Raw genomic sequence first — 13,354 nt, forward strand, 5'->3', positions numbered from 1 at the left:
ATGTCAACCTACAGGAGTTTGTTCGTGCCCTGGCGGCCTTCCTGAAAAAGTGAGTTGACTTAATTAATTTCCTCCAAGGGTGTGACAGTCACACTATTAAAAGAATATAAAAAAGCATATTCCACAGTTATGATACATTTCTTCGGTCACCAGGTCAGGAAAGCTGAAGGTGCCAGACTGGGTGGACCTGGTCAAGCTGGCTAAACACAAGGAGCTGGCCCCTAATGATGAGAACTGGTTCTACACCAGAGCTGGTAAATTGTGACATCATCCCACCATCTCTTGTTTCCACTGCTGTTGGTATTAGTTGCGTTGATTAACGCAACTAGTGTTAGCTGTAACATTTGATGGCTGACGTAGCAGCTCTAATGTTTGCAGGGCTGTACACTGCGACGAGATGATTGCAAATTGCCTATTAATTTGGCCGTTGCGAGTGAAAAATAATATCTGGGAGCAACGTTGTGAGTAGTGATTTCAACCTTCATTGGCATTTCACTCCTAAATTAATCAATACAAATTGGATAAAAAAAATTGTAAAACTTTAGCCTACAACCAAGGCTGTACAGTGCGACACAATGTCGTGGTGCTATGAAAATTGTCGTTGAGCTGAGCTCTCATCAAAATCAATGGAGGACTTTCAGGAAAGTAAAAAACACATAGCGCTTGCCGATTGGTGCTAAGAACAGCAGGGCGGGTGCAAGCGATGTGACGTAATTGGCAGACTCGACTGTCAATCAAAATTATTCTGTTGCCGGCTGAATGATTGAATGAATGAAAACGTTATTAACGATTGCAGAATGGGTACAATACAGTACAACTCAATACAACAACAGTGGACTGGAGGATGAAGACTAGAAAAAGACTTTCGGCTTTTTTACATAAGGGTCTTCTATTTTCAATTCATCAAAACATTTAGAGACATACAAATATACAATAGTTTCATAAAAATGCTATTTATTGATTGATTGATTTAAAACTTTAACATATTGCAGAATGGGTACAGTACAGCTCAATACATACAATTGTTAAGGGCATGCAGACCAGAGAAAGACTTTCGTCTTGTTTACACCAGGGTCCCCCATAAACGCACCCGTGTATTGAAGCTTCTGTAGCATGTCACAGAAATATTCTGTACTTGTTTCAGATGTACCCCAGACAAGGCCCACTCCCAGGAGAGACAAATTTCCTCTGCCTGAAAAGACTAAGATTATAAATAGAATTTACCATATTATAAGTTATTGCTGGTGTAAACATTCTTACAGTTGGGTAAAAATGCCTAGACACTGGTGACCGTTGTTTCAACAACTAACAGTGATAAAATCTTAGCATGTAATTTGAGTTTATTCCTCTGTGAAGTATGGGAGAATACATTAAAACGCCCTCAGTCACAAACGGTTTGAGTTGTTTTGCACAATATTTGTGGTTATTTGAAGTACGGAATGTTTTCACTACATTTAACTAATAATTGTCATTTATATCAGGGTTCCAGAGAAAAGTGATGGAGACCCTCCTGGAAATCAAGGATGATATCAAAAAACTCCACAAAGAAATTCATCCGGATGGGAGGGTCGACATACACCCCTGCCAGACAGAGGAGGCGTTGAACCTGCTTGAGGAGGACCTTGGGAGGGCGGACATCAGGAAAAAAATTGTGACTTTTAAATATTTTCCTAGGATAGGGATTACTGACTCATATGTTCAAAGGATTTAAATTGTATTGTACATGATGTTACATTAATATACATGTAATTTGGTTTTTTCTTATTCAGATATCCACATTGACGGGGATCGGGGGAAAGAGTGTCCGCGACTGCACTAACAAGATGATGGACAGGTATTTATATGCATGTACAAAGATGCAGGTTGAGGCAGGCAGGCATGCGTTCTCACTTTCTGTGTTTATGTTTGGAAAGACCAGATTAAGTCAGACGCGTATATTATATCGATAGTAAATGTACTGAGGATGGACAGATGATGTTGACATTTAAACAAAAAATACAATGCATAATAAATGTGTTCATGATCATCATGCAACAAAAAACAATGGGAGGAAGGGGTTTTATGAAACTGGTGATACACTTGTAGTCCTAGTACAGCTTTTCCCTTCAATTTGTATTTGTTTTGACTAGTCACTTGTTGAATTGCTTGAATTATTAATGTCATGACTTTCTCTTAGAGACTCATGACAAATGCAGTCATGTCCCGTTTTAATTTAAAAGGGTGGTCTACGAGACAAGTGGGCCTTTAAGGAGACTGCCCTCTACCGTGTATGTTGGAACGGATAACGGAATTTAAAAAATGTCTAGAGGCAGAGAGCAGAGGAGAGATAGGAGAGGTATTGTATTTCATGACTGTTGGGAACTAGGCTTAATGTAGCACCTACTTCCACGGATGAAGCTAAGCTAGGCTAACGGTCCAGGTGTTCCCTAAGCCTAATGCAATGCATGCATGTCTAACTCCAGGGAAGATGTTTAATAAGCTAATTTCCCAAAATGTTGGGAGTGTTCCTTTAAGTTGCCTTAATGTTCAAAGGCTTAACCTGTTACAGTATATTTATGTAAATATATATATAAATGTGCGAATTGGCTATAATAAGGTAATTTATACGCCTCCTATTCTATAATAATATTTCTAATGGCATTGGTCCGGATGGGAGAATTCAGTACTGTATCTACAGAACCTTCGGTTTAATCATCTTCCCTTTATTAATTTCCTTAGATTTTTTTGTACACATGATCTCAAGAAGGTACTGAACGAGATCAGTGGCAGTTTTTAATGTTTGGTCATTATTAGCATGGTGTTATTCACTGTCAAAGATGCAAAGAAAAATCTTACATATTCTCCTTTCTTCACAATTTAAGCAAGCCTAGTAATAGACACAATATTTCTGACACTGTGACTACGTTCCCTGAGGTCCATAGATGTCCCTAGATACCAAGAATATGCAAATGTCCTTGTAGAAGTGGAGCAATATTTTATTTACCTAGTTGCCTTAATGTTCAAAGGCTTAACCTGTTACAGTATATTTATGTAGCTAATATATGTAAATATATATATAAATGTGCGAATTGGCTATAATAAGGTAATTTATACGCCTCCTATTCTATAATATTTCTTTCTTTATTGGTCTTTTTCCCCCTCCATTTTTCCTCCGATTTTCTCCCATCCCAATGTTAGTCGTATGCCAATTCCCAGTCCCTTCCTGGTCGCTGCGCACTTACCCCCCACAGTCAGATCATCTGGGAGAGTGGAGGCTACCACGTGCTTCCTCCGACACACGTCCAGCCAATCACCGCTTCTTTTCACCTGGCAGCGCGGATTCTCATTGAGAGGGCGTAGCGTGTGGGAGGACCACACTATCCCCCTCACGTCCAATCCGCGCTTAGCAGGCGCCCCGACCGAACTGTAGGAGTCGCTGTTTACAACGACCCGGACCCACCCCGCCAGCTTCTCCCACCCTCTGATACAGCCAATTGTATCAGTGCAGACGGCCAGCCAAGCTGGTGACAACCCCGGAGCTGTGAGCTGGATTCGAACAGGCAAATCCAGCTCAGCTCCGGGGCTGGTGACGAACGCAATCTCCGCTCGGCCACCTAACCGCCTTATTCTATAATATTTCTAATGGCATTGGTCCGGATGGGAGAATTCAGTACTGTATCTACAGAACCTTCGGTTTAATCATATTCCCTTTATTAATTTCCTTAGACTTTTTTGTACACATGATCTCAAGAAGGTACTGAACGAGATCAGTGGCAGTTTTTAATGTTTGGTCATTATTAGCATGGTGTTATTCACTGTCAAAGATGCAAAGAAAAATCTTAATTCATATTCTCATTTCTTCACAATTTAAGCAAGCCTAGTAATAGACACAATATTTCCGGGGGTCATCCCTACTGCTGTAACCTACTAATGCTTACCACTTGTATCTATTGCTATGTCCGCCCATCACAATCACGTGAGTTGTATTAACGCCTGTCCCGTCTCCCTGTCTCCCTGTCAGTGGCTGTCCAGGAGTGTTGGACGTCCCGTGCTGAAGACCGGGAGGATGCGACCCCCTCTGCGCCTCTCCGGCTGTCTCGAAGTGCCGAAGACTGGGAGGATGCAACCCTCTCTGCGCCGCCCCTTAGCTCAAATAGATCCGCTATCAGCTCTATCTTTAATCTTCAAAATGCTCAGTTGCTATGTATGTGTGTTGGGCCAGCCTTTAGTATTTTAAAATAAAAAGAAATTATAAAAACTGCTAACTTTTGACTATTCCATGTTATTGATGTGTTAATGTTTAAACAATGCATTTTCAACGCTCATGCTTTAATGTAAAGTTTGGTAGACGTCTATGTCATGACGTTGAAACAACGTCTAGGCTTAGACGTTCAAAACATGTCTAAGCTTAGACGTTAAAAACACGTCTGGAATAGACGTCTACCAAACTTTCACTTTTCACCCCATTCTAGACTGATTTTAGACGTCTATGTCATGACGTTGAAACAACGTCTAAACATAGACGTTCAAAAAACGTCTAAGCTTAGACGTTAAAAACACGTCTGGAATAGACGTCTACCAAACTTTCACTTTTCACCCCATTCTAGACTGATTTTAGACGTCTATGTCATGACGTTGAAACAACGTCTAAACATAGACGTTCAAAACACGTCTAAGCTTAGACGTTAAAAACACGTCTGGAATAGACGTCTACCAAACTTTCACTTTTCACCCCATTCTAGACTGATTTTAGACGTCTATGTCATGACGTTGAAACAACGTCTAAACATAGACGTTCAAAAAACGTCTAAGCTTAGACGTTAAAAACACGTCTGGAATAGACGTCTACCAAACTTTCACTTTTCACCCCATTCTAGACTGATTTTAGACGTCTATGTCATGACGTTGAAACAACGTCTAAACATAGACGTTCAAAACACGTCTAAGCTTAGACGTTGAAAACACGTCTGGAATAGACGTCTACCAAACTTTCACTTTTCACCCCATTCTAGACCGACTTTAGCCTAGACGTCTATGGGCCATTTAGACGTCTTTTAAACGTCTATTCAACGTAAAATTGCTCAGAGGGTTTCCCTCCAGTCTTGCCTCTTCCAGACATGTTTATTATCCTCTTACGTTAAACGAGTTAGAAAATGAATGCAGTGAGTTGAAGAGTAACCTTTTATTGTCAGGCTTGTGTTTTCTCACCCAATCAGGAAAGACGTTTTGTTGGCGGTGTTTCCAAAAGACCAGTCCTCCAATAATCGTGTGAGATGTAGGCGGAGTAACAAACTCCCAGAGCTGAGACCAATCAGCAACGACTGCGCCTCCGCGTTAGTATGGCCAGAGTTTCGTCACAGCAGCGTATTATTCTTGTTGAAGTGAAGACTAACACGTAGTTTCTCATAATGGCCAGAACTAACTAACATAACTGATCTAATAGTTATCGATTACACTGCTGACAAGTAATACATATGACCCTATATGGTTAAAAATAAATACAATCCGAACTATCATGTTTGCTCCTTGTCTGGAGTCCATTTGGGTTAAGCCTGCATGCTTTCTCCATTTCCAAAATGGTTTCGTCAGTGTGGTCCGGTACTGTCCATGGTGCAGAAATAGGTTAGATTTTCCAGTGCCTACAAGTAGCGAATACACGCTTCCAAACTAAAATGTTTATTTTATTATTTTCCTTTAGGGATTTACATACCTGTATATACTATATATACATATTCCTTCCCTACTCTTACTGATTACCCTGCTTGCCAGTATGTACCGGTGTTCTGCGGAATCCTACTGCCTCCTCGAAAACTGCTGCCGTAGCGCGACTCGCCTATATCTTTGGACAGCTGGGTGACGTCACCCTATAGTTCACTCCATATATGTCCTGATTAATTGAAAATTGGGGACCCTGATGTAAACTCTCTGGTCTGCATCCCCTTATTATTGTGTGTATTGAGCCGTACTGTACTGTAGTCTGTACCCATTCTGCAATATACTGTATCTTAGTCTGGGACAAGCCTAGTGTATAATATTGTAATAAATACGTGAGTTATACCAGTAGCAGGAGAAACTGCTACTTAGCAGGGAAACTGCTATTTATCCAGATGCCGGAAATAACCAACTTCACAACCGGGTTTACAAGGAATACCAACTTTATTTTATTTAAGTCCTATGCTAAACAATGATCTGAGCTATTAATTAAAACCTATGAGCCATGAAGCCGATACACCTTTCCCTTCTGTGACATGCAGGGTTTAACAGAACCAAAGAATGCAGCAGGTATAGACAGACGTCCCCCAGGTAAATTTATATCACCTGCAAATATATACATGCTTATACAGTAATAAGTTATGTATGTACAAATATGTTTTAAGATATTGCGTCACCATCAACAAGTCAAACAAGACGTTCGGCAGCAGAATTTTGTAGCTGAAAACGAGTGGAAAGGGATTGTGGGTCATGCGCATGCGTGCGCAAGCGCAGGAGCGCTCGGCAGTAGAATTCTGCAGGGAGTAGAATTTTGCAGACGCGTTGTTCTGCGGAATCCTACTGCCTCCTCGAAAACTGCTGCCGTAGCGCGACTCGCTAGACGCGTCTGCAAAATTCCACTGCTCTGCTGAGAACTACTGCCGGTGACGTCAGTGCTGCGAAATTCCACTACTACTTCCTCGAAAACTGCTGCCGTAGCGCGACTCGCTAGACGCGAGGAGGCAGTAGGATTCCGCAGAACAACGCGTCTGCAAAATTCTACTACTCTGCTGAGAACTACTGCCGTAGCGCGAATCGCCTATATCTTTGGACAGCTGGGTGACGTCACCCTATAGTTCACTCCGAATTCCAACAGGTGTACCAACATTTTATCATCTACAAATACATTCGGATGATATTGTTTAAGATATATCAACAAGACTCAACAAGACGTTCGTCAGCAAGGTGGCAGAATATTGTAGAGTGAACGATTGTGGGTCATGCGCATGCGTGCACAAGCAGCAGAGTAGTTGTTTTTAATCTAATTGTTAATACATATATATCGCTATCAAAGAATGCTCCCACTACAGAATCATTTTATATGACCTCACTACTCACTCCATGTATACTGTATGCATATGGTGAGCATATTTTTATACTCTATCATAACATTTTTATGTAAGATTTCTGGGGTAAGGTATTTCAATACACCAATATATCGCTATCAAATAAACTCAGAATTCAGGGAACAAAACTGTTGCTTTTAACCATGGATTTATTTATATACACCATGTATACTGTATGCATATGTTGAACAAAAAAAACATTGAACAACATGTTATCAGTTATCAACATTCAAACTTATTTACAGTATTTATTTACAGTGTTGATTGTACAGTTCCCCCCCCCCCACCCACCCAACCACCTCCAATGTACAATTCCCCCCCCCCCACCCAACCTCCTCCAATGTACAGTTTCTACATCAAATGTATATATACTCTCTTTTCTGGACTCTTTTGGTATCACAAACAGTACTCAAATTTGAACATCTGGTATGTCATAAATGTCTAGATGTAGCAGTACTGTCTATCTGTATGTTGTGTATGTCATATGTCCTGATTAATTGAAAATGGGGGACCCTGATGTAAACTCTCTGGTCTGCATCCCCTTATTATTGTGTGTATTGAGCCGTACTGTACTGTAGTCTGTACCCATTCTGCAATATACTGTATCTTAGTCTGGGACAAGCCTAGTGTATAATATACACTAGGCTTGTCCCAGACTAAGATACAGTATATTGCAGAATACAGTATATATACACTACTGATGAAGAGTAAGATACAGTATATATACACTAGAGCTGTCCCTGACTAAGATACAGTATATATACACTAGAGCTGTCCCTGACTAAGATACAGTATATATACACTAGAGCTGTCCCTGACTAAGATACAGTATACACTACTGATGAAGAGTAAGATACAGTATATATACACTAGAGCTGTCCCTGACTAAGATACAGTATATATACACTAGAGCTGTCCCTGACTAAGATACAGTATATATACACTAGAGCTGTCCCTGACTAAGATACAGTATATATACACTAGAGCTGTCCCTGACTAAGATACAGTATATATACACTAGAGCTGTCCCTGACTAAGATACAGTATATATATACACTAGAGCTGTCCCTGACTAAGATACAGTATATATACACTAGAGCTGTCCCTGACTAAGATACAGTATATATACACTAGAGCTGTCCCTGACTAAGATACAGTATATATACACTAGAGCTGTCCCTGACTAAGATACAGTATATATACACTAGAGCTGTCCCTGACTAAGATACAGTATATATACACTAGAGCTGTCCCTGACTAAGATACAGTATATATACACTAGAGCTGTCCCTGACTAAGATACAGTATATATACACTAGAGCTGTCCCTGACTAAGATACAGTATATATACACTAGAGCTGTCCCTGACTAAGATACAGTATATATACACTAGAGCTGTCCCTGACTAAGATACAGTATATATATACACTAGAGCTGTCCCTGACTAAGATACAGTATATATACACTAGAGCTGTCCCTGACTAAGATACAGTATATATACACTAGAGCTGTCCCTGACTAAGATACAGTATATATACACTAGAGCTGTCCCTGACTAAGATACAGTATATATACACTACTGATGAAGAGTAAGATACAGTATTACAGCTGCGCACTACAGCTGGGCACTACAGCTGGGTATTACAGCTGCGCACTACAGCTGCGTGTCAGCTGGATGTCGTCATCGTCACATTTTGGTGTACGACATTTTATCATCTACTTTACATGCTTTATACATTCTGCTGCAAAGCCAATTGCATGCAAATATTTACATGCTTATACAGTAATAAGTTATGTATGTACAAATATGCGGTCCACCTGTTCTCCATTGCTATACAGACCAGGGTACAGCTGCGTGTCAGCTGGATGTCGTCATCGTCACATTTTGGTGTACGACATTTTATCATCTAGTTTATACATGCTTTATACATTCTGCTGCAAAGCCAATTGCATGCAAATATTTACATGCTTATACAGTAATAAGTTATGTATGTACAAATATGTTTTAAGATATTGCGTCACCATCAACAAGTCAAACAAGACGTTCGGCAGCAGAATTTTGTAGCTGAAAACGAGTGGAAAGGGATTGTGGGTCATGCGCATGCGTGCGCAAGCGCAGGAGCGCTCGGCAGTAGAATTCTGCAGGGAGTAGGATTTTGCAGAACACCGGTACTGTCCATGGTGCTGAAATAGCAACATTTACATTCGACGTTGAGAGCGTTCCAGCCAAAATCTATTTTCGATCAGATTAGTTTAAAATGAATTGTCATTATACAGCACAAGTATAGTACAACGGAAACAAATTGGTGCCTAACTAGAGTACAAATGTAACAATAAAGTGCAATAGGATTAAACTGGAGTATATATATAAATGACTAGTGCTGATCAGATGAGTGTTACAGGTATAAAAGACACTATGGTAGTAAGTCATACTGACCAGTGCAAGGTAAAGATATATATATATATATATATATATATATATATATATATATATATATATATATATATATATATATATATATATATATATATATATATATATATATATATATATATATATATATATATATATATATATATATATATAAAGGTATATAAAAAGATGATATGCAGGTGTATTCAGACAGAAGTGGATATATATACTATGCATGCAGTGTATGCAGCATTATTGTACATGCTATCACACAAGAGTTACATGTGTACAATATAGTTTGTGGTTGGTGATTACAGTGTAAGGCAGTAGGAAACAGAGTTCAGAGTTTGAACAGTATGGATGACATATCCTAGAGTATAGGATATTAACTATTCATTTAACTGACTAGAAGTTAGCCAATATGAAGTACCTTATGTATATAAGTATGACTCTGTCTCCATTGTTATTGCCCCAAACTACAGCTATGGAATTCTAACAGAACTACAAGACAGCAATGGAGTTCTGGACTAAATCACAGTCATTAAAAAAATAATGCAGCCATGCTTCCTGTTAAAACCTGCTTTTCTAGATAGAAGATTGATATTGAAACCAAAATTGTATTATGTGTCTGATTAGCACTAATACTAATTTATACACGTACTCCAGTTTAATCACTTATACATTGTATTTTGCACTTTACTTTTGTATTTGCACTGAAGTTATTTTTGTTGTACTGTACTTGCCATGTACGATGACAATACATTTTAATCTTAAAAAAAGACAGTCAGGCGTCTTTGAGAGGGTTCCAGGTGGTACCCCAGCAAAATTAGCGTTAATTTCACTGTAATTTAACTGACTAGAAGTTAGCCCATTATGAGGTACAGTATATATCATAATTAATATTATGATCATGTGTTTTACTTTCTCCATTATTATTGTCCAAACTACAGCTATGAAATTCTAACATAACTACAGGACAGCAATATAGTTCTGGACTAAATCAGTTATTCAAAATAATGCAGCAATGCTGCCTGTTAAAAGATGCTTTTCTAGATATAACGTTGACATTGAAACAAGCTGTAGTTGTTGTATAAACAAGGATGGAACTTTAAAGGGGAAACGAAGAATGGTATTTTGCACATTAACTCACTAACGTCCTAAAACTGTTTTGCACACATTCATTTAGTTTGAGTTATTGGGAGTAAATTTGTTTGAATACCATTGGGGACATTGAATCCTTGTGTTAATTACTGCTCAATGCAAATAAAGGCAGCAGTCCATATAAAACAAGGTGTCATTCATTGTGTGCACAATACATCAGATTGTATTTAGGTTAAATGCTTCTTAATTAATATGTTCTGGTATGTATAGCAGTATCTTCTAGACTGATATTAATAACAGGAACATAATTACATTCAATGTTAAATCACATCGATTTAGATTTAAGTGTATCTAAATTATGTTTTATTCTTCTGGACTGGAATCGACTCATCTTCCAGAATATGAATCAAATGATGCAGTAACTGAACACTCAGCTCTACTTAACTGGTGCTGCTGCAATTTATCCAGGACACAAACATGTGACTTAGTAGATTTGCTTGTATCCACTATTAAACAATGCATTTATACGAGGGGATGTGCCATTTCAGGGATAGTAGTGGTTGGCTCTAAAAAGAGCCTTTTGTGTGTTTTAGACAGTAAAGCTTAAGATCTTCACTTCCTCTTGCCTGCTGTCCTCGTGGGTTTCGCTGCTTTGGGCTTGGCAGCCTTCTTCGCGGGGGCTTTCTTGGCTGCGGGCTTCTTCACTGCCTTATTGGGGCTCTTGGCTGCCACCTTCTTGGGGCTCTTAGCTGCCACCTTCTTGGGGCTCTTAGCTGCCACCTTCTTGGGGCTCTTAGCTGCCACCTTCTTGGGGCTCTTGGCTTCGACTGCAGGCTTCTTTGCCTTCTTTGGAGACTTCTTAGCGGCAGGCTTTTTAGCAACAACCTTCTTAGCCGCAGCAGGTTTCTTCACTGGCGCTTTCTTAGCTTTCGGAGCTGCTTTTTTGGCGGGCTTCTTGGCTTCAGCCTTGTTGATTTTGAAGGAGCCGGAGGCACCGGTACCCTTGAGCTGGACAAGAGTGCCCTTTAACACCAAGCTCTTCACAGCGGTCTTCACACGTGAATTATTCTTCTTCACGTCGTAGCCACCGGCAGCCAGAGCCTTCTTTACCGCAGCCAGGGACACGCTGCTCCTCTCTTTAGAGGCAGATACCGCCTCGAGGACGAGTTCTGCGGCGCTGGGACCGGATGCCTTCTTCGGCTTGGAGGCAGCTTTCTTCCTGGGGACTTTAGCCGGAGCGGCAGCGGCTGGAGCGACTTCTGACATAGTTCTCTTCTATCGTCGATCAACACGAAATGCAACAAATAGTCCGAGCTGACTGGTAGTGGAGCTGGGACAGGGGGTTGGTCTTAAATACTACATGAGAGCCATGCAGACTCAACCCACCCTGTCTACAACTCTGCAGCTGAAAAGCTCTGCTACTTGTGTTTTCTTCTCGCCAAAACGGGCTAAAATACAAACGTGGGAACATAGTTGAAATCTAACACCTAATGGGTCAGTTAGCACAAGCATGTTCCATTAGAATAAAACCATCTGGAGAGCCGTGGTTAGTTTGGACACGTTCCAACGCTCTCCTTTCCGTCGTCACATGGTGCAGTGAGCAGCAACTTGTCTCAGTATTTTGCTTTTTAAATGGTTTAAATGTCATTATAATCCAGTCAGTACTCGTTCCCCGGTGAGTCGAGCTGCCTGGTGATGGACTGGCAGTAAAACAAGGCATCTGGTGTCATGCTTTTGGTTATAAACTTGTACTTTCTCAGTGCTGGTAAACACAGTCATTGCTGGCGTCGGCATGATATGTGTTACCTCGTCTTCTGTGGAAGATTACCACTTCTGTGGAAGGCTTTATGTAGCTCATGATGAATTAAATCTACAGTTACTTTTATGAAGATTAAAAAAAAAATACACAAGGAAGGTACAATGTATCTTTCCTTTTGGGAGAGACTCGCCTATTAAAGCCCAGACGGAATGCTTAACAATGAAAAAAATCTGTTTCAATTACATGTCAATAGTAATAATAGGCACAAGTTAGTTAGTAATAAAGCATACGAGTCATAATAATAACAGCTGGCGCAACAGGGGGAATAAAACGTGTCACGCTGTGACCATAGTCATCCCAACGGTGCTAATGCAGTCATTGCGCGTAATTACGCATGCACATTATGACTACATTTCAATATGTTTCCAATTGATAGGACTCAGTTGGTTGTTCCAAAGGGTATTTTGCACTGTTGTGAAGTATGGTAGTCTGTCTGCTACATGTTATATTGTCCTCTCTGGTAAACAAGAATACCCTGAAGACTCTGGCAGGAGCACTCATTCAAGGGTACTACGACTATGCTTGCACCTCACGGTACCAAAGCACCTCAAAGGCGCTAAAAACAAGATTACAAATATCACAAAACAAACTGGTCAGACTACTACTTGACCTTACTCCTAGAACCCACCTCACCCCTGCCCACTTTGACTACCTAGGATGGCTTAGGGGCCTTTCTCACTCAGGTATTGGGATCGAATCACCGCCCCGGGGCACGGGGGGGGGGGAGTGTTCTCACTCACCCCTTTTGGGATGCGAAACGGCGCAGATTCGTTTTAAGCGTTCGTTCGTGTCAAGCGTTTTTAATATAACCCACCCCCTTTCCTCACAAATGGAACTAGTGTTGTGGAGTCCGCTTTGACCGTTTTCCAGGGTTAGCAGCTATCGCTAGTTAGCTTAGCCCTAATGGATACCTTGGTTAGCAGCTATCGTTAGTTAGCTTAGCCC

The 13,354-nt window shown here is 40.4% G+C and overlaps 2 protein-coding genes across 2 annotated transcripts in view; both read right to left on the minus strand.

The window, feature by feature from the left end:
• The window catches only part of LOC311238341 (histone H1-like), a gene marked incomplete at both ends in the record, with an annotated part of 77,283 nt that overhangs the window by 11,848 nt on the left and 52,081 nt on the right, over positions 1-13,354 (minus strand). The window lies entirely within an intron of this gene.
• On the minus strand, positions 11,203-11,856 carry LOC311238565 (histone H1.11R-like; the record flags this gene model as incomplete). The annotated part of the gene is made up of 1 exon (XM_084326664.1): positions 11,203-11,856. One exon carries the CDS (start codon positions 11,854-11,856, stop codon positions 11,203-11,205), a length of 654 nt encoding a protein of 217 aa, XP_084182790.1.

This window comes from Notolepis coatsorum (assembly GCF_963971535.1).
Source record: "Notolepis coatsorum genome assembly, chromosome: 12".
Taxonomy (NCBI): Eukaryota; Metazoa; Chordata; class Actinopteri; order Aulopiformes; family Paralepididae; genus Notolepis; species Notolepis coatsorum.